The sequence below is a fragment of the Mesoplodon bidens genome (genome assembly GCF_964165515.1).
Source record: "Mesoplodon bidens genome assembly, chromosome: 3".
Lineage (NCBI taxonomy): Eukaryota > Metazoa > Chordata > Mammalia > Artiodactyla > Ziphiidae > Mesoplodon > Mesoplodon bidens.
The window spans coordinates 25,165,859-25,191,519 of NC_138178.1; the positions used below are offsets into that span (position 1 = coordinate 25,165,859).

General features: G+C 42.4%; 1 protein-coding gene across 2 annotated transcripts; it reads right to left on the reverse strand.

Annotated features, from left to right (window-relative positions):
* Positions 1 to 275: 275 nt before the first annotated feature.
* On the reverse strand, positions 276 to 25,513 carry RBM17 (RNA binding motif protein 17). Of its 2 annotated transcripts, XM_081228455.1 has the most exons (12): positions 25,368 to 25,513; positions 18,135 to 18,272; positions 15,532 to 15,648; positions 12,529 to 12,695; positions 11,368 to 11,465; positions 8,239 to 8,295; positions 6,927 to 7,068; positions 4,721 to 4,872; positions 3,587 to 3,660; positions 2,992 to 3,090; positions 1,826 to 1,898; positions 276 to 1,692 (listed from the first exon to the last, which is right to left on the reverse strand). In XM_081228455.1, exons 2-12 carry the CDS (start codon positions 18,255 to 18,257, stop codon positions 1,589 to 1,591), a joined length of 1,206 nt encoding a protein of 401 aa, XP_081084581.1. In that variant the 5' UTR covers positions 18,258 to 18,272; positions 25,368 to 25,513; the 3' UTR covers positions 276 to 1,588. The 2 variants fall into 2 exon arrangements, with proteins under 2 accessions (XP_081084581.1, XP_081084582.1); XM_081228456.1 differs by lacking the exon at positions 8,239 to 8,295.
* Between the last annotated feature and the right edge of the window lie 148 nt (positions 25,514 to 25,661).

Genomic DNA, 25,661 nt, shown 5'->3' on the forward strand with positions numbered 1-25,661 from the left:
AGCCATAATAATAAATACTCAGCGTGAGCACATTTAGGTACTGGTAACCCCAAGCCAGGCACCATCACTGGTATTCCGGAGCTAAGTCCGCAGGTGGACCTGTTCTAGTTTCAGGCTGGCTGTTGATTCTCACGTCCTACAAAATTCTGTCCAATTATGTAATTCTTTTACCTTATATTCTTTAACCCAAATTTATTTCAGGGTATGTGCACTTTTATTTCAAAAGCAGAGTCTTAATTCACTTTTTACTCAGTAAAATAATACCACAAAAGAGAAAATGTTATTCTTTTATTTATGTTAAATAAAAACATGAGAAAATCCTTTTTTAAAAAGGGTCAGAATATTCCTTATGTCTCCAAACCAAGTCCATGGATGCAAAGAAATGCTGAGTACTTTCCTCCCCCACAGGGTCACAAGACGCTCTCATGTCGTAAAGACCTAAAGAGACAACACAGGCGCATGTCCCGCAGCTGCCGCTTCAGGTAAGTCACATGCAACATTTGGGCAAGCAAGGAACAGAACACAGGCACAAGTATATTCTGGAAACACTTCCTGCTCTGGCCAATGAACCGTAGTGCCAAACATTTTTATGTTTTGTTTCGGGCCCTGCTAAATGTTTGAGCCACATACACCACTGCACTTCAATGATACAATTTTTCACAATTCCATAATTATATTAATCGCCAGTACAGTTTAAGTAACTGATGTGGCTGAATTTTATACATTTTAAAATTATGTATGAGAACTAACACTACTGCAAATTTTGCCAGTAGAAACGTGACCCCAGGGAACCACCATTTCCAAAACATAATCGGGCACACATTTACAGTGTACCTGCGAGGTTTTGAATTAACCGGTCACTTCTGATCTACGCTGAAGACTAGGCTTGAATATCTGAAAACAAAGGCTATATTCATGATTTCTATACCCAAATACCCCTAAATCCATCACAAACCCTACAGTCTTGACTTAGCTTAACCGAAAATGATTCATCCAAACAGGTCATGGTAGGCTCACAATTCTTCAACCTTAGTTTAGGTCATAAAGAGTTTTTTCTACGATTGGAGTCAATAAGAAGAATTTCTCTGTTAGAGAAAGCAGAAATTTTCACCTTTGGCAGACTGCCAAGATGATACTTTATTATAGAATTTATGAAGCTACAGTTTAGTAACTTGCAGGTTTTATTAAAATGAATCAAAAAAAAAAAAAAGAAAAGCAAAGGGTAACACAACCCCATATCCCAAAACTTTCTAGATTTTTTTAGTGCAAGAAATGCCGTATCACTGAAGCACTTGAGAATTATCATGAAATCCTAGCAAAAAATGTAATCACCTCAGAAGTGGTAATAAAAAAGAGAAACAACCAGAGAGGCACACAGATTGTTTTTTTGTTTGTTTTTTTAAAGGATTTTTATACTATATTAAAAAACCACAAAATAAAAAAGGGATCAGTCAACATATATCTTAGAAGTCCTTCCAGAGTCTCTGTACCCACAGCCATGCAGGCTGCCTGTTGCCTTGCTCTCCTCTGCTCAGTCTGTGGCTCGTTGAAGGATCGTTGGAGATGACTCAGGCTCTAGTTCTTACAATCACACTTGTTCTGCCAAATCCAAGACCCTGAATTTATCCAAATTGTAGAAACATGCTTTAACCACCCGTCCACCAAAATACCTCCCATTCAGATCAACAACAGCTAAAAGGCAAACAAAAAGACAAGTCAGTTAAGGCAGGTATTCCATTAGTCATTACAAGAACATGTTTTAATTACAAAGATTAAGATCACAAATTCAACTTTTTAATTCTTTATAGTTAGCTGTACAACTTACCTTTAATTGCTGATTCAACCCTCTCAAATTCTAAAAATATTCGTACTGCTTCATCATCAGGGGCACCAGGAATCTGGAAAAGAAATGAAAGTATAGTAGGTAAAGATATCATCGGAGATATCATTGAATGTGAGTTTTCTCCCATAAATGATTTCTATCAGAGTAAGTATTCCAATTATCATCATATACAGATAAGCAATGGTCAAATACCAAGGAAATAAGTATAATTCATTCATCATCAAAATCTGCTGAAGGTCCGTTTATGACAGGTCTTGTGTTAAGTGCTGAACACACAGCCAAGCAGGACCTTTGGAGGTCCTATGCCATCTGACACATAAACCAATAATTACGCAGTCAACAGACAGCAACAAGATATGGAGGAGAAGCTGAAGTGAGCAGAAATTAAGGTGAAAAGACCCGTATGCTAACCGTCTCTCGCACGAGGCTAAGCTCCTTGGCAGAGCTTCCTAGGCCCCGCTTCCATAGCCCCACTGCCACTGTATAAGCACGGCTCCTGCTAACCCCCACCACGCCCAACCACTCCATTTTGCAGCCCTCCTCGGTCTCCCAGAAGCCATGACCCTAGTCTGAACACCCGTTCTCTCCTACCCAAATCCTACCCGCTCATTCCAAAGTTTCGCTCACACCTGATACTGTTCACAAAGCCTCCTCTAACTATTCTGTGTGGATCTAATCCTTCTCTCACCTCCTGTACTTATAAGTCAACATTACAGAGTCTAGCAACTGAATGTTCTCTAATTTCACGTGTTTGTTTTGTTGTTTCTTCAACGGAACGTTATCGCCAGGAGCACAGAATGTGTTTCCCCACCCACAGGCTCTCAATGCAGTACTGGGTATGTGGGAGGCACTAAGAAAACACCTGCCAAATGAATGAGACCAGAGGCACGTCCAAGTCACTAAACTACTGAGCACACTGTCATCTGGTCTAAACCTCAGTCACAAAATGAAATGTCCTTTGAAGTCCTTCTTGTGTTTATGTTTGAAATTGTAGTAACTGAGTAAAAGCAGTGTTAACTAACCAACATCTGTCACCTTCTATAGTATGACAATATGTTACTTACAGCACACTCTGTCTCTACAGAAAATGTTTTGTAGTCTATCAATTATAACTTGGTTTTATAAACATCAAAAGAAACCCCTCTTACTTCAAATATCACACATTTTCCAACTTTGCCATATTTTTCACACTCTTCCTTGGTTTCAACTTCCAAGTCTTCATCTACCTCTCCTGCACCAACCATGTTCTATAAACAAAAATAAATACATAAATTCCACTGTAAAGTATAATTTACAAATATGTAAACGAGATGTATAAATAACTTTTTTCCATGATGGCAAATCTTCCTAATCCCAAATGACATGAAGAAAATTTTCATCCCTGAAATATCCCAAAGTTGGCATTAAAACATATATAAAATATAAAAATATACATTAAGCTTCATAAAGAGTTATAAGAGCAACTGTGCAAGCATCAAAATACATAAACCAAGTTGAACTTCTAACAATTTCAAATATTTTAAAGTAATTACTCACTGTAGTCTTAAATACTGTGTTTAGCGAAGAAGCATTAGTGAAAAAGGAATCTAAAAATCAGTCTTATATGGAGTCTATCCAAAAGTGTCATTTTCAGTTTTCTTTAACTGTTCTGTCACCAGGGGGGCTGCAAGCATGCAGGGACAGGTCAAGGTGGCGTGACACAATTCAAAGAGAGCAAACAGGTTTCCTCCTTCTGCGTCTTACCCTTAGTAGGACCACTTTAGTAGGACACTTAAGTATTTCAGTTAATGGATTTGAATCTGACTTCTTGGCTGCATCTGTAAGAAAACATCATCAGACATAGACATGCTACAGCACTGAGTCCAAGTTACAATGAATAATTTAATTTCAATAGCAATCCCCACTATCTATGTCCTAGAGCTATCTATAAGCATCCGCACAGTCTCTCAGCAAAAATGCAGCCTTATCTGGCTGAAAGCATCACTTTGCTTTGGTATAATTTTTACCATAATTTCTAGAACTTTTTAATATCCCCAATTACCTGCATTTTTGCTCAGCTCACTTCCTAATGGGCTCACAGGGCACAGTGATCACAACCCTCAGAGGTGAGTCTTGGCTCAGGCAGTGGCCGAAGGTCCCCAGCCCAGTGTAATGAGCAGCCAGCCCCTGGCTGACCAATTTCAGACACTCCCACAAAGCCAGGTGACTGTTGGTTTTCGGTTCTAGCCTGTGAGGCTCACTGCTGCTTCCTAAAGCTGTGCATCGACAGGGCTCCCAGAAAAGTTCTCTCCCTTCTTTAGGAAAAGGTGTTCAGCTAAGCTGACTCAAAACCACTCAGTTCTGCTAAAAATGCTAAGTCATGTTTGACTCATTCCAATACGCCCTCACTACAGAACATACTGTAACAATCAAATGAAAATAAAATACCAAGTAGGCATCACCTACCAGTAGACTGCAAAATAACATTAGTCTCACAGAGCAATCAGTCAGTAAGAAAATTAGGATGAAAGGGCAGAAAAAAGAAAAGAGCAGAGAACCCTTACAGGATGGAGATGTAGCAGACAGAATCACCGATATACTGTGTATGGTGGCTCTGTCTTGCTATAAAAACTTAACTATGGTTTTATCAATGTAACAAGGCTCTTTGCTAGTAGAAGCAGGCATGACCTGGTTTTCTGGAGTCCTGTTCATTTCTGCCTAAGTCTCTTGTCTTCTTTTTCTTCCATGGGCGTTCCTATCTGTCTGTCTGTTCTGAACTATTTGTAAAAACGGGCCTCAGGATTCAGTTTCCACAACGCAGAGCTGGAACGCATCACAATCAGGATGGCCTGCCTCCACCCTGCTCACCCCCAGGGACCCGCTCAAGGGGAGGCCCACCTTTTTCAGTGGCATCGCCCACGATGATCTTGCCTCCCCGCTTGCTGGTCTTCTCCACGGACAGCGCTGTGCTCAAGCCCTGCTCGTGCTTCCCAAGACCCTGGCCTTCCCGGAAGCCGTACTTCTGCATGATTTTATGTGCTACTGTGCCACTGTGGGGAGGAAAAAGGGAAAGGTCCTCGCACTCAACGTCATCAGCTACAGCATAAATTGGATTTTACATCACAGTAATCTCCTTCTGGAAAGAGAGAGTGTAAATTCCACAAGGGCTTCGACGAGGCCACATATAATTACCAACGGGCCATGAGATGGAAGCCGTGGAATGTTTAGGAGAAAGATAAAAAGTGAACACTGAAATCCTGGGCATCCTGAGATTACCCCTGAGATGAGGGAAACACTAGTTCCCCTAGTGAGATTTCCCCAGGCTCTGTTAGAAAACACTAGATTTCCTGTGTGCTCCAGTATCTGCTCTGCTACAGGGCTCATAACCAGCTTATTTTAAAGTGAGCCTGTCAAAATGTAAGTATGGTTTCACATAATGAAGATGATTGCATTTTTCTAAATAGTACAGCAGAGTTTCCAATGACTGACTTCATACATGAAAGGACACTTAGGGACCATCTATTTCAGAGCTGGAAATGAAGAAACTGAGGCCCAGTTGGGCTGACGAGCTTAAGGCTAACTGAAAGCAAAGCAAGACACCACATGAGAATTATTTCTGTAGGAGTTTATGGGAGGATTGAAAGTGTAACCCACCACTCCTGATTCTTAGTCCACTGCTCTTCCTCTAATCCCATGACAGTTTTCAAACTGCACCGTGAGGAGCCTCCTGGGTCTCAAGGGTGCCCCCCACTGACCACTGCTACTTAGGGCTTAAATCACAAAACGCTGCTTCAACCAGAACTGGACCTACAGTATTTCATGTATGTAATTTCCTTAAATATTTCATTTGAACAAGCTGTTCTAGGGCTAAAAAGAAAAGACTGAAAACTGATGAACTGTACTACACTGTATCTTCCTTAGGCATAAAGATTTAATTCCTGTTTAAAGGAGATTCAGCAAAAAGTCAATTCTTACTAGCAAAAGGTCAATGTTTTCATTAGCAGGAAAAACCAAACAAAACCACCCCAATGGCTTCACGTCTGTCGCCCTCTAGCATACACTCTAGGGCAGCCTTTCTGCAATGAGGGAAATGTTCTCCATCTGCACTGCCCAGTATGGTAGCTGTTAGCCTGGTGAGCACTTGAGACTAGTGTGACTAAAGAAATACATGTTAAATTCTATTCACTTTCAATTAATTTAGCAGCCACGTGTGTCTAGTAGCTACCAGAGAGAACAGCACAGGTCTAGAAGACGGACACAAGATGAGAAACTCCAGATTCTCCTGTGGTGTGCAAACCCTATGGTGGAGGACCCACCTCCTCCAACTCTGACTAGCCCAGCTCCAAGGACGCTAAGAATCAAAGCACATGCACACAGGTGAGGGCAGACCAGTGTCACTACTACAGTCACAGCATTGCCACCAGAGGCAGTCCTTCTAGAGGACACAGAACTAAGGCCTTAGTGCAACGCTGCTTCACCTGACAACCCCTCAGAGCACGAGGGGAACAGACTAAACAACATAAAACACTCTTCTAACCAAAACGCATGCCAAGTCCAGTGAGACTTAAAATCCACAAGCCCCACCTGAAAGTCAACCTTAAAACTGATTTTCATACACCAACAAATTTCTAATTATAGTTAGAACGACTGAGAGTTTTTAGACCAAAGGTATAGAACCATGACCTTAAAGCAAAGGTCATTTTATCAAAAAAAAAAAAGATGTCATTCATCTTTTGGACATAGCGTTAAGTCAGCTCTAATTCATATGACCTATTTGCAAATGTTATGAAAACAAATATAATGATCACAAACTATTCCTAACTAGAGAATATAATGTTCAGCATCTAAATCTTTCAAAATTTCCATCAGAAACCTTTATGTTTTGTACAAAACATAACAGTGTCATGCTGGGATACCCTCCATGTGACTTGAACCCTGATCCTCAAGAAGGAGGCTGCGTGACTGAGCACACTGAGCATCTCCCCATAAACGCAAAAAAGGCCCCATCCCAAAACATGCTGCACCTACTGGAAAGGCTGACAGTGCCTCCCATTCGGCCCCGCCCTCCCTGCACCTGCCGAGGTGAGAGCACCCGGACCATTACCCCATGTTGGCGAGGAAGGAGTTGCCAGGGCCAGTCGGGGATCTGGGTCTGTCTTGTTCCTCGTACACTGGGGGAGGGATAGCAGCTTTGGAAGACTGTGAGCGAGGTCTTGAATCCTCTTCATAAGGGAAGTCTCGGGGTACTGTTGGATGAAAACAAAATAGGTTTACCAAAATGCGACAAAACAATTCTGAACTGCACTTGGACCTTCTGTATGTTCCAGTAGATCTGATCAACCCCTTTTTTGACTCCCATAGCATCCTGTGTACCTGTCTTAAGAGGCTCATCTTACGAACTTATTACACTGGCAGACAATAAAGGTCTTTGAGGTTAGGGGCCAGACGCCAGTTCAGTGATTTGTAACCCTAGCTACACATTAGAATCAACAAGGAAGCTTGTTGATCCAGATGCTTGGGCCCCACTCCCACAGACTGGTTTCAACTGGGGTTTATGGTTCGTCAGGTATTTTCACACAAAAGGTATTTAACAATTTTTTAATTACCTTCTTTATAAAAAGGTAACATTCATGGTGCAACAGGTATTAAAAAGCACTAGGGATGACTACATTTTCCTGGGATAGTTTAGGTATGGTCCAACCCAGAGGGCAGGAAGATGAGCTTCATGACTCCTCAAAGTTCAACTCCAGGGCTTCCCTGGTGGCGCAGTGGTTGAGAGTCCGCCTGCCGATGCAGGGGACACGGGTTCGTGCCCCAGTCCGGGAAGATCCCACATGGCGCGGAGCAGCTAGGCCCGTGGGCCATGGCCGCTGAGGCTGCGCGTCCGGAGCCTGTGCTCCGCAACGGGAGAGGCCACAACAGTGAGAGGCCCGCGTACCGCAAAAAAAAAAAAAAAAAAAAGTCCAACTCCAACCCCAAATCCTAGAACAGATCACTGGGAGAAGCCTGCTTTGGCAATCTGAGTGAATGCACACAACCTGTGCACTGACCTAACCCAGGAAGGTGCTGCCACCTTGTGGAGGGTCACAAATTTAACAGCCCCTAGACCACTGAGCACAAAAACTCAGCTACTATTTGTTTTTACCCAACTCCAAATAACGAAACGTTGGAGAAGACAAAATGAATTATTTTTAAAAACAAACAAAAAAAGAATCTCACAAGATAAAAACCGACGCCTCAGAGCCTGGTATAAAACTTAAGGGGTGGAAGGGAGCACTTGGCTGAGGGTTAGAGCAAGGACGGGTTTCCAGCCATTTCCCTGCACTCAAGGACACCTGGCTGATTCCAGCTAAGACTTCCCACAACTGGGTTAAAGATGTGTATCTGAACAGAGAGGGGAAGAAACAGGTACGTACACTCTTTGTCTTTCTCTACAAGAGAAGTGGGTGGTGCAATGGCAGCTCCGCCCATACCTGCAGAAAACAGAAATTCCACCAATTAAAGGAGGGAAAGAGTTTCAGATGCCGGATCCTCAGCAATGTGACACACGCCACCTGTCACATCACACCACCCTCCAAAGAAAGAAGCAAGAAGGGGTGCTACTCCGTCTCTCCCACTAACATCTGAAGACTTCAGTATCTGAATCCAGGATTAAAAATACAGAAGTAGGGGCTTCCCTGGTGGCGCAGTGGTTGAGAGTCCGCCTGCCGATGCAGGGGACGCGGGTTCGTGCCCCGATCCGGGAGGATCCCACATGCCACGGAGCAGCTGGGCCCGTGAGCCATGAGCCTGCACGTCCGGAGCCTGTGTTCCGCAACAGGAGAGGCCACAACAGTGAGAGGCCCACGTACCGCAAAAAAAAAAAAAATAACCCAACAAAAAAACAAAAGTAAGTATTACTGCTTCCATTTTCCAGATGAGAAAATGATCGCGGGACAGTGAACAGGCAGAGACAGAATGAAACCCAGCTCCGTGTGAGGCCAGAGCATCCCCCACAAGACAGCACCCTTCTTTCCAGGATGCAAACCACTGGGACTGAACACCTATTTGGAAGTGTCAGTACTTCTGGTTACAATCTGTTTTGTGTTGTCACCATTCCTGCTCATGTTTCCTGGACAGAGAATGGTGGACACGAACAAACCAAAGTAGACTCCATTTTCTATCAGACAACCAGAGGGAAAACATGAGCAGAGAACATAAGGAATTTTTCACTAGGGAGAAGTGCTAACATATATAACTTAATCATCAATGAAACACTCGAAAAAATTTGATACAATGTAAATTAAAGAAACCAATTACAAAACCATGCTGCACCAGCACACAATGTTTCACAAAAGAAATCCCCCAAAGCCAGTGTATGTGCGTAATGATTAACAGGCCTAGACTAGAAAAAATACTTACAGAGAGATATGAGCCTTAATAAAACTTCTATGTCTTTTGAAATACCTATTATCATTTTTCACCGTGCCACTAAGACCTAAGTGATTATTAACTGATTCTGAAAAGATCAGCTCCAATGAGTTTAGTATACAAAATTCAGGGTGTTTACTGAAAATTTGTTACTAATCACATTAAAATATGACCATCAATATGTTAACAGCAGTACACATAACGGATATTAACACCGTTACTTCCCTAATATTAGATTATATCGTTCCTGCTAATGTTCAAAAAAAAAAAAAATGTCCTCAGTATAGAAGGCACACCTCCTCACAAAAAAGGGCAGCTGATTTGTAAGTTGGAAAGATGAAACCAAGAAATACTCAACCTATGTGTTGGATTCTAAAACAAGTTAATAAATCAGGCATTTGTTGATTAGGAAGATAATGAGTCTGACATGTTAACATAATGCCTGACACACAGAGCACACTCAAATGTTAACCCTATTCCTCCTCAGAAAAACAATGCAGTGCCTGATAGTGCTTGGCACGCAGTAGGCCTTTTTTCAGCTGAGGTATAATTGACATGTAATATTATATTAGTTTCAGGTGTACGACATAATGATTTGGTATTTGTATATACTGTGAGATGATCACAACAAAAAGTCCAGTTAACATGTCACCACATACAGTTACAAACATTTTTTCTTGTGTTGAGAACTTTTAGGATGAAACCCAGCTCCCTGTGAGGCCAGAGCATCCCCTACAACACAGCACCCTTCTTTTCTTGTGCTGAGAACTCTCAGTCAACTTTCAAATATGCAATTATTTTATCCCCAAAATGTAATGGCCTAAAACAATAAACATTATCTTAAAAAACCCCAAAACTATGCAATTATTTGTATTATTAACATAGTGACCATGCTGTACATTACAATTTCATGATTCATTTTGTAACTGGAAGTTTGTACCTTTTGACCCTCTTCACCCATTTCTCCCAGCTCCCCACAACCCCTGCCTCTGGTAACCACCAATCTGTTTTCTGTATCTATGAGCTTGGTTTCTTTGTTGTTGTGCAGTAAGCATTCTATAAATCTGTATAATTCATATCTGCATTGAAAGAGTAAGAATCTAAATTAGTACAGATCCACTCCTTTCCAACTCATTTAGTATTTTGAAGTTTAAACTAAGCCCTGAAAAGCCTTGGCTGTACACTGGGAAGACCAAGCTTGCCAAACTGCTGCTCATAAAACCGAGTTCATGTATGTGGAAATACACTCCAGCTTCATGATAACATTCTTCTTAGGTCTCATGGTAAAGGTGACCACATTGCAATGAGGTTTTCAGGTAAAAAAAGATCTTGGTTAGATGCACAATGGACCCGTTTCATACACAACGTTATTCCCACCAGTCCACTATAACAGGGATATCACAGTTATCTGAGTTGTGTGGTATAAAGTTGTGTGGTGTAAAGGAGGTAATCCATCAGAGTGCTTAGAACAGTGCCTGGTATCCAGGAGACAAGAAGATTTCAATTTCTCATTTAAATCTCAATCTGTCAACCAAAGTGGTGAACTAAATCCAGGAAATCCCAGCAATCAAACATGATGAAGCTAAAATAAGTAGCATTCCACTCTCTCAAGAATGAACACTGCTTAGCTATCTAATGATCACTAAGAATTTGGCTCTAACACAAATACAATGCTGCTCTTAGAGACCTCTTAGAGATGGAAGAGGTCTTACGAAGCACCTAGTTCAAATGCTTGTCTCCCTGCTCCCCGTACGACACTGAAAGAAACCAGCGCCCAGGGAAGCTCAGTCATGCGTGTTAGTGGCAAAGGTTCTGGAAATGAGTGCCTTGACTTTCCATTCAGTGCTGTTCTTAACGGAAATGTAGCTGGATATAGAGAACAGGTTAGTGCGACTGTGCTGAGGGTAAAGTCGAGAGTGGGCATGTATTTTAAGGTATGTTCCAAGTGTCCAACAAGTAAATGTTAGAAAGACTGTGAAAACAATGTAAATTTACACTGTCATGCACATGTGGGTTGCTGAGATTCTGGAGAGAAAATTACCCAAATCAGTGTCAGATGAACCATTTATGAAATTGAATATGAAATGGTGGAACTGCACCATGTTTGAAACACAGTATCTGTGTTCATGCCTTACTTCTCTTCCTCCTCTCTCGCTCATAATCTTCATCTTCATCAGAATCTGGATCTGGTCGCCTGGAAAACCCACTAGCTTCATGTCTGTCTTTACGCCTCCTGTGATAAGAGGAAATAAACGTTCACCACAGATGAACCAATTCAGAGATGTGAACTCAAGGACGTCACCTTGACTTTTTTTTGTGGGGGGGGGGGGGCCATGCAAACTGGTTAAAGACTAAAGTAGTAGAAGTATGAGAAGTGAGAAAAATCCAGAAGATAAACCGAACAAATGTAAGAGGTATATGAATATAAATAGCAAGAAAAATGTTTCCTTGATATTTACCTCTTTCAATTTTAAACCATATCAACAATAGGCAATAGTTAATTAAATAATTTTGATTCTCTAGAACATGTTTTCACTTCATGAAGTGATTCAATAAATAGTATATTAATATTTTATATAACTAACAATTAATACTCAGTATTTTTAAAAGAAGAAATGCAAATAAATCCTTGTTGCCCATTCTTTCAAAAAACATAAAAGATGTATATGAGTTTTTAAAAACTCCATCTGGGGCTTCCCTGGTGGCGCAGTGGTTGGGAGTCCGCCTGCCGGTGCAGGGGACACGGGTTCGTGCCCCGGTCCGGGAGGATCCCACATGCCGCGGAGCGGCTGGGCCCGTGAGCCATGGCCGTTGAGCCTGCACGTCCAGAGCCTGTGCTCTGCAATGGGAGAGGCCACGACAGTGAGAGGCCCACATAGCGAAAAAAAAATAAATAAATAAAAATAAAAATAAAAATAAAAACTCCATCTGGCTCAAAAACAGTAAAAGTTAAGAATAACATTTTAAATACTTTAAGTAGTTATGACTCTAGCAGAGTCACAGCATAGGAAAAAACCCTATTATTCAACATCACTTTGTAAGTCATTTCTCCAAGAACTCACCCAAGACGTATACTCTAAGTTTTCTGCAACTGTATATGAAATTTGCTCTGGAGTTTGTTTTCGTGCTGGGATATAACGACCACACATTCTTAACAACAACCTGACTCCTCCTGACAACTGCTCAGACCAACCAGGAAACTCACTCAGCCTTACAGACAGCACTAAAGTTCATTCACCAACATCTGAACGACCATTTCAAACGTAGAGCACCTCCACATCTGCGCGAGGCCTTACTTTTCTCTCTCTTCTATTTCCTTCTGTCTTTCCAGCTCCCGCTGTCTCTGTCGCTCCTCTCTTTGGCGCTTCACTACTTTCTCATAATCGTTAGGAAACATGGGATCATATTCATCAGCTAGGGGAATCAAAACTTCTCCTGCAGAAAACCCACTGGGAACCGGGTCCTGAGGAAGGGAAAAATGCCAAAGTAAGTATCATCCTCTGTCCTGGAATTTTATGCACAGAATTAAGGTCAAAAAATACGAGGGCTTGGGCTTCCCTGGTGGCGCAGTGGTTGAGAGTCCGCCTGCCGATGCGGGGGACACGGGTTCGTGCCCCGGTCTGGGGGGATCCCATATGCCGCGGAGCGGCTGGGCCCGTGAGCCATGGCCGCTGAGCCTGCGTGTCCGGAGCCTGTGCTCCACAGCGGGAGAGGCCACAGCGGTGAGAGGCCCGCGTACCGCAAAAAAAAAAAAAAAAAAAAAAATACGAGGGCTAGGAGGGGCCCTGAAGACCACCTGTCTGCCTCTGCTTTACAGATGAGGGAGCAGATGCCCGAGGAGGTTCAGGGACTTGACGCGGCCACACACCTAGCCTGAGAGCAGCAGAAAATGACAAAGTTCAGTACTAATTCCATAAACACCCTACAGCACTTGCCTGGAAGTCTTAAACAAGCTGCCACCACCTAAAATTTTAAGCAATAAATTTGATTATTTATAGCAAACACAGAATACTTCTATATATATATATATATATATATATATATCTGTGAAAACTTAAAATACAAAACAACTCATGAATAACGCATTCTTATAGTCATTTAATAGAATAACTTTAGATTCTGATTACATGGAGACATGACATATTAAGATTAAAAAAAAAAGAAAAAAAAAAAGGTAAAAAGCATCCTCTTGGGCTTTGTGAAATCCTCTGGAATGCACACCCTCCCCAGGCATCTGCATCTCAGGCCTGAGTCTGCACAGGTGGAGGTAACTCCCTTCACATCATCATTCATTTTTTTAAGGTCCACTAAGTCAGGTTCAGATGACAACATTTTGCATTTCTCTTCTGTACATTTAGAAACTGGGGCTCCTCTTTGAGAGAAAAAGAGGTAGTAGCCTTAACAAAGAAATCGGAACAACAAAAGGCAGACAGCACACAGTCAACTAGACACACACGATGAGAAGGGGGCTTTGCCCTAGGCTCGTGGTTTTGACCTCCATGGTTCTCGTAAGCCCTGACCTACTGCGTGGTCTCACGTTCCTAAACCTCCATACTTTCTTCTGTTAGTTTCCCTAGCACAATGCCTCCTTATTGTCTGTAAAAGTAAGATGCCTTCTTCCCTGGTCTCCACAGATCCCCCAAATGAGCACAGGTCAGTGTCCCCAAGCGCCCACTCTGTACCTCTTTCAGGAGGAGCATGCCCAGCACTGCCAAAGGCAGGAAGGTGGTCTGTAAAATGTACTTTATATAAGAACACAAAACTGGCATGATAAAGAGAGGTTATGTTCATCATCAATGGATCTAAATCCAACAATTCCTGGATTACACTGTGCAGTTTGATGTTTTTTCATCATAAAACAAACACTTCATGGTTTCCTTACACCTAAAACTCAAAAAACACTTTGATTTGATGAATAAAAGAAATTAGAAAAGTAACTGTAATCACCTCCCAGGCCCTATCACTGGAAATCTTACAAAAATCTATTTAATGCAGGGCTACCAAAGGGCAGTTATTCATCTGTGTTCACATAAAAGACATTTTAAAAACACAAAAGCACATGAACGACATTTCCTTTCAGTTATTATTAAGATAGGAGAAGCTAACAATGAGCCCCTCGATTTACAGAACACTGCCATCACAAAGTTTCTAACTCAGAGACTAGACTGTCAGCATGAAGGTTAATTTTTTGTCATTTCAATATTTGACAGCAAACAACTTTTACTGTATAAACCCTGCTTAAGTTCAACAATGAGCCATCCTTCTCTAAATGCTATAAAGAATAAAGCAGCTTGCTTGATTTTAAAAGCCTGAATGTTAATACTCAATGCTGGGACGGTAGGAAAAACCCAAACGCTCACATGTTACAAGTGATACTATTTACTGATACAGCTCTGCTGGAAACAAGTTGGCGCTAAATAAATTGCCCATAAAAGTGACTGATCTCCTAATGTCACCTCAGGAAATCTATCCTAAGAAAATAATTTTAAATGCATAGAAAGCACTCTGCAGAGGTGTTCACTAGAGGTCTACTGGTTCTACAGTTAGGAAATAGGTGTGTAAATCACCATACATTCACCTGATGGGAATGCTTTACAATTAAAAATTGGCTATGCAGCAAGAAGGAAAATGCTTACTGATTAAATTTGGGGGTGATATTATAGGTTCTAGAGCCAATACACAATAACAGAAGATTGACTAACCAGTTTTTCATTAGATGTAGCAAAAAAAAATTAGGCAGAGAATCTGTGGGAAAAAATGTTGAATGACTAAGAATCCTCAGAAAATTTCCACTGTGGGGTGCCTTTCCCTCTTGACAGACTATCAGCCTGCAGGAGCATGACCAGTTCCTCTGGTCAAGAAACCCCACCAAGAGCTTCACAGCAAACCCACACGGGGGAATACTGTGAAGTCAATAAAATGATCATATGGTCCTAGGCTTTTTGACACAGATGGACACTCACAATATATTAAGTGAGAAAAGCGAGTCAGAGAACAGAAGGTGGAGAAGGCGAAGGATGGAAAGCTATTCCAAAATACAAAGTTTTTAAATTCTGGAGGGTAGGACCGAAGTCATTTATTTTTCTTTTTGCCTACCTCCAGTTTCTGATTTTTCTATAATTAACTACTGTGTTTTAAACAGATGAATGTTTTAAACTTGATAAAACAAAAGTAAACATTAAATTGAAAATGATACTGCCTAGAGTGCAAGGCCTACTGAGAAGGTGTGTTCAGAGTGATGTGTAAAGCGCAGCCTGTGGAAAGCAGGAGGCCCACCCAGCTGGGGGTGGGGAGTGTACCTTGAGGCCCGCCGCCACGTGCGGCGGGGTGTCCACGATCTGCCGCTCGTCTGAAGAGCCACCTCGCTTCAGGTCGATTACTGGGGCAAGGACCGTACTTTGTTTTGTCCTCTGGCTCTAAAATCATCAAAAAATAAGAAAAGTGTACCGAGGCTTCAAATTAAAACTCATACTGTTTGTAACAAAACTTTTTTTGGACTCTGCAACAAACCTTTCAGATATGAGAAAAATAATCTTAACAGCCTTTTAATTCAGTTATTACAATAACCATATACTAGTTTCTTTAGCCCTTTTTTTTTTACAACACAAATTTCCTCCATTTTTGTAAAAGCTTTACAGAAAGCTTGGTCGCTTTTGTTTAAATTTGCATATGAAATAATATAAGAAAAAAGCTCTACATTAGGTTCTCCGCATTACACTTCAACTAGTGTGGATCTTTCACAAGGAATGGGTATGTTTTATATCTTGGGCATACACTTGTGGATTAGTATATCTAACCTGTATATCTCTACTATATTTCGACTTCTGCTTTTCTATTTTATCTTCCATTGAACCAAGACTGCCCACTAATTATGTCCACTTATAGTCTAATTGAGTTTATGTTATTAAGTATGAGAATTGTTCCTAGGAGTCAGTCACTTTACAAAAGAGAAGACTGAGGCCTTCAAGAATAGAATATATGAAATAGCATTAGCATTAGAATGTAAAACCTTATTTATACATCTTATGTCCAAAGCAGAAGTTACATGAAACGAAGATTTAAAAATTAGACCAACTTAAAAAAAATTAAAACAAATAAACAAGACTTGGGCTTCCCTGGTGGCGCAGTGGTTAAGAATCCGCCTGCCAATGCAGGGGACACGGGTTCGAGCCCTGGTCTGGGAAGATCCCACATGCCGCGGAGCAACTAAACCCATGTGCCACAACTACTGAGCCTGCGCTCTAGAGCCCACGAGACACAACTACTGAGCCCGTGTGCCACAACTACTGAAGCCCACACGCCTAGAGCCCATGCTCCGCAACAAGAGAAGCCACTGCAATGAGAAGCCCGCGCACTGCAACAAAGAGAAGCCTCCGCTCACCACAACTAGAGAAAGCCCACATGCATCAAGGAAGACCCAACACAGCCAAAAATAAATTAATTAATTTAAAGAAAAGACTTGTTTTGTTAATCTTTTCATGTGGGATGAAAGTTTGTTTTAGAAAGACAATTCTATCTCTTTAAAAAGAAGTAGTATTGGCATAAAAAATTTAAATCTGGTAATGATATATGAAAAAGACAAAAACTCTAATCAACAGAACTGACAAAACCAATTTAAATTTTAAGAGTGTTTTCTCTACCTGTGGGTATCCTAATCTTAAAAACCTTTTATAATACTGAGAAATCAAATGTAAACATTTTAATATTAATGATGTATGTAGTGAAGCAAAAAAAAAATAATTCCAACTTTAAAAAAATTTATTGTGTGAATTTTCAAACATTAAGGAGAATGATTAATGAACTCATGTCTCTTTAACCTGGCTTCAACAACTACCAACTCGTGGCAAATCTTGTTTCATGTATCCCTGCCTCCCCTGCCAGAGACTGGAGTATTTTAAAGTAAATCCCAGAAATGATATCATCTTATCAGTAAATATTTCATCTTATTAGTAAATACGTATCTCTAAAGCAGTTCTTCTCAACTTCTTTTTTCATTATTGCCTCCTCCTTCAAGGAACCTTTTAATACATTTTCTTCTCCACCTATGAAATTTTAATACCACAGATACACCACACACCTGTTTATGTATTCTGTGTATATCTGGCCTTTATACATAAGAAGAGCAGGATTTTTTTCACCCCTTAGAACCAATATTTGCCCCATCTGGAGGGGATACAGCCTCCACTGGGGAATCATGTTCTAAAACAACAAGCAAACCATAATACCATTCTCATTCCTAAATGTATTTGATAGGAACATTTTAATATCAAATATCCAGTAGACAACTACTTTTTTTTTTTAATGTTTTACCCGGTGAATGATTTCAAGGATGTTGCCAATGCCCAACATTACACAACAGAAACAAAAACAATTACCCCAGACTACAAACCCTGATACGTTCACAACCAACCCCAGCCTTCAGTAACACACACATTATCACAGCTCAGTCATTACCGCAGAGCTTCGTTCTCAAAGTGCTGCTTCCAAACCACCTCCAACAAACAGCAGGACTGCTCCCTAAAAATGCAGACTCCCCAGGCCCCAACCCAGAATCAGGATTTACCAGAGTATCAGGTGTTGTATAGCCTTTTAACCAAATTCTCAATCTTGGACAACCAAGACTGACAACCTGCACACTGAAGTTTGACAACCAGCATCATTGCTGAAAACCAAGAGTATGCTTTTCCTCATTCTGATTCCCTGAAACAGTTCTATTCCCAGGAGAAGCAAAATGACCTTCAACTCCTCCCCCACCCCAGCCTCTCCCCTTACGAACTGCATCCGACACATTCAACAAACCGTACGTATTCAACCAAGAGGCAGAGCAGCAGGCTACGCTTAATCCGTAGGAGGCACCTGCCGGTACACCTCTGCTCTCGCAGGTGGGCTTAGCTTCTCTTACCTTTGCCTGAGTGAGAGCTGCCTTCTTCACCTGGAGCTGAGACTGCAGAAGTTTGAAGTTTTTGGACCAGCCTTCCGTTTTTGAGTCACTGGTCTCCACTCCCAGGTCATCGTACAGGGACATCTTCTCAGTTTAATGCTGAAAGGCAAGAGGGGTAGGGGTTAAAGAATGCAAAAATGTAGTGAAGATTTCCAATCTTCCCATGTTAAAATAACGCAGTATCATAGAACTCCAGAGGTAAGAGGTATCTGAAGAGATCATCACCTGGTCCAGGAGCATTCAGTGACAGAAGCCAAGATGCCTGATATCACCAGTCAGCACCCTGACACAAAAAGCTACATCCATGTACTATTTTAATTTATTTTTTGTTTGTTTGTTTGTTTGTTTGATTAGTTTCTGCTTTATTACAAAGTGAATCAGTCATACATATACATCTGTTCCCACATCCCTTCCCTCATGCATCTCCCTCCCTCCATGTACTATTTTTAAAATAAACCTCTAGAATGAATTTTCCTATATATAAGATCATGTGGTCAAGTATTTCACGAGTGAAATCCTTCTGTTCTATAGAATGAGGTAAGATGGAAGTTCTAGATTCAGGGCATTATTAATTACATATATTCAATTTTTTAAAAACTCTATTTTGTGTCAACAGCAAAAAGTAGAAGCCTTACAAAAACACCTATTACAAGGCTGATTTAGCACAATTAACTACTTTTTTTTTTGGTGGTGGTGGGCCGTTATCCTTTTATAAAGAAAAAACCGTAATATATGCCCCCAATTAAGGGGAAAAAAACAGAAATGACCTCACAGATGTGACAGGAAGGTAGAGGCTTAGATCTTATTAATAACCAGGTTTCCCCATATCCCACCAAGCAGAAATCTGTAATTTTTAATGACACGGATTACAAAGACAGAATCAACAATCTACATGTGAATGATCAATATATACTATCCCTGGCAGAATAGAGCAACACAAGAGGATGACAACAAAAACAATAGTTAACACTTACTAAAAGCCTTATCACACACCAAGAGCAGTCCAGGAGGGAAATGGGGACTTCCAGAGGGAAATCTGCCCCAGGTCACAGTGGGAAGAGCCATCTCAAATGCCGTCGGGAGAACTGCACAGCTCACGCTGGTCAATCCTTACTGCCACCTTTAAAACACCTCAACGTTCTGAAACCCACAAAATGGCTCACTTCTCAAAATAAGAAATCAATCTCTTTCTCACAGATGGAAAGAGGAAAAAAAATTTTTAATTAAAATCCCTAAACTGCAAAGAAATGCTTAACATGGGTAGTTTCTAACATACGGACACATTCCAAAAGTCTGTCAGTTCCCAGGCTCAGACAGCATTTTGCCATTGAAACTGTGTTATACAAGTCCTGTTTTGCCTGTGTCTGTGTCTCAGGAAGAGAAGGTGATATAGACAGGAAGGGAAATATTTAATTTCCCCCCGGGTCACGTCTGACCCCGGGCAAAACTTCGGTCTGTCTGCTCATTTCTCCACCCTTCTGTGCATGGATTCTAAGACCCCAACACCTTGGCTGACCCGGTTCCACTGTGCTTGGGGCGGGGGTGAGGGTGGATGCCGCCTTCCTCCCTCAGTATAGCTGTTCCAGTCCTGAGCAGAAGTCAGCCCCTGTCAACTGCAGTCGCCTTCCACAGTGTCTTCCCTTCTTAATATGTGAACCGCAGACTACCTGAAAGCTCTCAGTTTTGATTTCTCAATGAAAGGCCCCAAGGCAGCACAGAAGTAGGGTGAATACAAGCAGAGCCAGGGTACTGGTGGCTGATTGCTCCAAAGAGTCACCTAAAAAAATCAAGGAATGCCTCTACTTTCTCCTCCTCAAGGCTCCTGTGACAACTCAACGGCTCAGGTGACGGCAGCACGGACAGAGAATTTCCTAGAGCACATCCCACCGGGAAATGCCTACTGTCTTCAGTGCCAGACAAAGTGAACGTGGCAACACCTTGTCATATTAAGCTTGAGACAAGTTCAAGTCACTGAGGCTAAATGGAGGAAAATTAATGACTTCCATTTCTTAACTAAGTATGGCTGAAATTTGACCATGTCTCCAAAGTTTTGTAGGGCATGCCCCCGGGGTCCACTTCAGAACCTACTATTTTAATCCACAGTCAGTGTAAACTCCATGAAAACCTACATCAGTCTGTGGAGGTCACTGCTCTACCCCCAGACTAAGATCAATGTCCACCCCAGAGCTGAACAGGCAGTTAGGCCGACTGCAGAGTTAACACTCTATTTGCAACACCCCCCAGGCCATGGCTTCAGAAATTCCTTGCCCACAATGACTGTGGAAGACAAATGCACCAAAAAGCTTTAGAGGATGTCATGCTTTTCTCCCAGCCTACCTGGTATTCAAAACTAATCCTTCCTCTCTAGATAACACATCCTTAAAGTTGCAGTTTAACCTGAAAAACTGAGAGCAACAGCAAAGAAAAACAACGCTGAGTGTCCAGCTTAGTACTGTGGGCCCGTGAATGATGCAGGTTTGAACCGCAGAAGTCCACTTACATGCGGCTTTTTTTCCATAGTAAATACTACAGTACCACACCATCCGCGGTTGGTTGAATCCACAGATGTGGAACCGTGGATACAGAGGGCCAACTGTACAGTTATATTTGGATTATCGACTGAGCAGAGGGTGGGTGTCCCTGACCCCTACGTTGCTCAGGGGTCAACTGTAATGTGGTTCTCAAAACACTACTTCAGAAATGACCATGCATCTTTCATCTAACCTAGTTTAATTTTTTTTTTTTTTTTTTTTTTTTTTTGCGGTATGCGGGCCTCTCACTGTTGTGGCCTCTCCCATTGCGGAGCACAGGCTCCGGACGCGCAGGCTCAGCGGCCATGGTCCACGGGCCCAGCCGCTCCGCGGCATGTGGGATCTTCCCGGACCGGGACACAAACCTGTGTCCCCTGCATCGGCAGGCGGACTCTCAACAACGGCGCCACCAGGGAAGCCCTAACCTAGTTTAATTTTTTGAGACCTCTTCATTCAGTTGGTCACCAAACCAAAGCCTAGTAAACAAACTATGGGTTCATTTGTTGTATCTTTCTTTAATCTTATAAAAGCAAGGTAAGACTGACACATTCTGGGAAACAAATATAAACAACGCATTCTGAGAAATCATAAAGCTAATTATCAAAATTTGTTTGCAAATCTAACTCCACTTTAATTCTCCCAATATCGCTTAATAAGAGATTTGAGAAATTCATTAAAAAAAGTATTTACAAATAACATTGGTGCCAATGGAAATAGAGTACCCAAATGCCCACTTAACTATGAAGGGAAAAGACCAGCTTATTCACTTTTGCAGCTCCAATTTCTGGCACAGAGAAGGCATTTAATAAACAGTTTTGAAATATCAATAATTAAGTAAATTCTATTTGGCCACATGAATCAGCAGTGAAACTACACAATGCCCATAGGCTCCACGAGAAAGTAAAGAGCAGGCAAAAGGTTCTGGAGGTAGATGGTGTTAACAGTCGCACAATGGTACCATGCACTTAAAAATGGCAAATTTTATGTTATGTATATTTTACCACAATAAAAATTAAAAAAAAAAAAGAATAGGTAAAAGGGCGGGGAGAAGCAGCACTGGGGGAGGGGGTGTGAGGTGACAGGCTGCTGGACATATCCCAGCCAGAAGAGTAAACTGATGGAAACATTTTCCCAATTTCAGGGTTACAAAATCAAGCAGCGCAGAGGCTCTCTACCTCCAGCAGAGTCCTTCTGGCTAAGAACCCAGTACTTAACAATGTCATCGCTGCTGGTGAGGTTTCAGGAGACCACACTTCCTCCGACTCCAGTCTACACTGAAGCTGGCTGTTGACAATTCCACCTGATTCGCCTCGCTCTGCAAGCTTTGGAAGTCATTGTGCAGCAAAATCTCATGTTCCTTAAAAGTTCCTTGTTTCTGGTCTCAAAACCTTCGAAAACACACTTTAAATATTAGAAACTGATGTCATCTCACCAGCATCTGCTAGTTTTCTTTAACTCGGAGCTTATAAATCAGATCTCCGCATCCCAGTAAATTCAGAAGAGCTTTCTTTACTTTTCTTCTTCTCACTCATCTTCAAATTCACAGAAGTGGATTAACCACAGCAACGACACACTTCTATGGCCTGCTTCAATTAATTACTATAATGCTACAAGCACCAGTGAATTCACCACCCAAAACAAGAGACAGGATCTGGAGAAGAAACCACACTCAACCCACATGGCCCCCATCCCATTCCACCCAAGTGATCTCCCGGGCCCAGGGGTGAGCAGCAACCTGAACCCCATTCTCATTAATTCCATGCTTTCCTCCTTTTATATAATCTTATTGACATAGCTTATTGCATCTATTCCTTAAAAGGTGTGTATATCTTTATTTTAGTTGCGTTAAGCACCTGAAAATATATCACAGTTGATTCATTCATTCTCTCCACTGCAAACATTGAAATGTAACAAGTGCACTAACAAGACTCTGTTAGGACCTGAACTTAACCTCATTAATGCTGAGATGCCTTTCAGATGATATAACACATTTACTTCATGAAGTATGATGCCAGGTATTAAAAACGTAGCACTTTCTAACATTTGGATATACCTTAAGAAGCCAGGATCAAATGCAAATACAAACAGGTGATTTTTATTAACTTCTTTAAAATACCTTCTCACTATTTACTTCTTTACCATGGTAACACCATCCTTTGATCAACAAATCTTCCATGTATGCTTTTTTTTTTCCTTAAAAAGAAACATGGTAAACACAGTCTGCCAGAAGAATGATGACTTTTCAAGATTCTACCTAAGCTGGCAAAATATTTTTTAAAACACGTGCAACTGGCAGAAAAAGAACATGGAAGACGTCATCTCAGAAGCATCCCACCTACTCGTCTTTCAAGTGCATCTCAAGCCTTTGGTGACTACGACCCCCACATAAAACCAACTACCCCCCTGAACACACTCAGATCATGTTATGATGTCCACTGGGTGACACATCTATCTCTAACTATATCATAAAGCCCTTTAAGGGAAGGGCTGTTTCTGTTTTCATCTTTATATCTCTAACTGAGCACCATGTTTGGAACACTGTTAAGTGATTTACAAATATTTTCTAAATATATCAGAGTGGACAGAAGATGTTAATGCACCTACTGAAATCATATTATTATGAAACAGTAAGATCATCCCTTTAAGGACATAACTTGTGGTAAGCAGGATATGAGATAAGCATGGTAAAGTTTACACCATAACTAATGGGAGAAAGACTACTCCCACCATACAACTAATAATGAGTCAAGGTCTGAGTTCTGAGCACCTAAAGAAGCAGGCTTGGTAAGAAAAGACCTTTTTATCACTAAATAGATATTCGCGTATCACAAATTAAAAACGAAGCTTAAAGAATAGGCGAAGTACTGTACATACAGACAGAAAGGAACAGGAAGGGAACTGTAAGGGGCGGTGCCTGTTGATGTCCACAAAAAATACAGGTAATAAAAGGCATCTGCTTTGTGTGTAAGATTTATGACTTTTTAAAGAATTTTTAAAAGGTTTCCCTATACCTCCACCTCTGACACCCTTGTCACAGCTCAGTATTCCCATCCATTCTCATAAAGTCTATCATTACCGAAGCACCATAGGCCGGAGGGTATTGCAAAAATAAATAAAGTCCACGAGTCACCTGTAACTTAAATGTATCAGAGAACGTCCTTCGCTATTTCCTATTATGAAAGACTTGGGGAATGAATACCAACCCTGGAACATCTGCTCCCTACAGGTAATTTAAAACAAGCCAGGTAAAAAGAAATCCACTTTATAAAGTTACTTTGGGGAACGCACAGTTCTCCAGATTCTTATTTTCCATAAAGGCTATCTTTATCCGTCACAGAACTCCACGATCAGAACACCTCAGAGGGCCAACACCTCTGTGACACCTTGTTGTATTTCTAACTCACAACCTACTCTCTATTGTAAACTGTACAGCAGGCAGCACACTTCTTAATAAAGTTCTAAAAATAAAACACTCTCAGTTTAAATTACTAATGTAATACCCCATATTCCCTAAATATCCTTACTATAGTCAAAACGTCTGTGGCATTTACCCCATAAAATTGTGGAAACTGAGTTGCAGCCTTTAAAAACTCCACCTGTTGCAGGAACACACAGTCCTCACCTACATGAATGTGCAGAATTTTGCCCTCATCCAGAATATCCTACTTTCCACCCATCTGCCTGCCTCTAGCAATAAGTACCTCCCACGTTTCTCCTTCACTGACTTCTCAAAGAACCTTCTTGATCTGACCTGACTACCCCTCTTCACACCTCTGCCTTTCCTGCAGTTTCCAGAATGCACTAAGGTGCCTCACCTCTGGTACCATTACATTTATTTCCTTTCTCTGCAGGAAACATTTCCCTCATCTTGCACATCTAACAAAACACCCCCAAGACTCAGTTTCAAGCCTCATTCCCTTTTGGAAGGTTTTCCAGACCCCACTCCGGTCAATCGGATCAACCCAGGCGTGGCTTTTTATGCTCGTTTCCCCGGAAACTAAACTCACAGAGCGTGGGGACAGAATCTTATGCATCTTGCATCCGCTGCTACTAACACATGGCCTGGGCGAAAAGAGATGCTCAAAAAAAAAAAAAAATGCTGGGTGATTGGACATCGAAGCTAAAACACCGCTTTAAAAGGACAAGGACCGAGATAGTGCCGGAGTCACGTCTTCCTCCACCCGCCCAGGTAAAACCCCGTCCCCGAGAGAAGTCCACACCTGATTCCCCGTTCTGCAGCCTAAGAAGGAAAAGGCTTCCTTCCTTTGCAACCCCGGGCACAGGTGACCCAGGCATGCCTACGGGGTCCAGAGGCCCAGCAACTTTTCCCAAAACACTACCGACGGTGGGGAGGAAAAGCCGCCCTCGGGTCCAAAGGAGATGTGGACAGACGGGAAAGAAGAATGGAAGACTAGGAATGCGAAGGCCCGGCGACCCGAGGCAAATAAAGGAGCGGCGAGGCGCGAAGGGAGACACGGAGGGTCGGCCGGGGCCGGACCGCCTGATGCGAAGGCACCGGCGGCTCGGGGGCGGCCCGGGACACCAGCCCCTAACAGCGCGGCCTAAAGCCGCGGCGTCGCGTCCAGCGCCACCCGGGGAGGCGCACCCGCCCCGGTCCCCGCCCGCCCACCTACCCTTCCGGCCCGCCCAGGGCGCCACTTACCCGGCCCGCCCGGCCGACGCTCCCGGGCCGCGGCGGCGCACAGGGGCCGAGGCGCCGCGGACTCGGCGGGCTGGGCGCTCGGCTTCAGCCCCCGACGGCCGGATCTCTCCGGCGCCAACCCCTACGCAGAGCCCGTGGGGCGCGCGGCGGCGCGGAGTCACGGCGCGTGCGGCCGGGAGAGAGGCGCGTTGCTCCTGCGCCGAGGACGCCCCGCTGTTGCGCGCCCCCTGCCGGCCGGAGGACCGCACCTGCACCGCCCCCGCGCCCGCACCGCCCCTACGCCCGCGTCCTTCT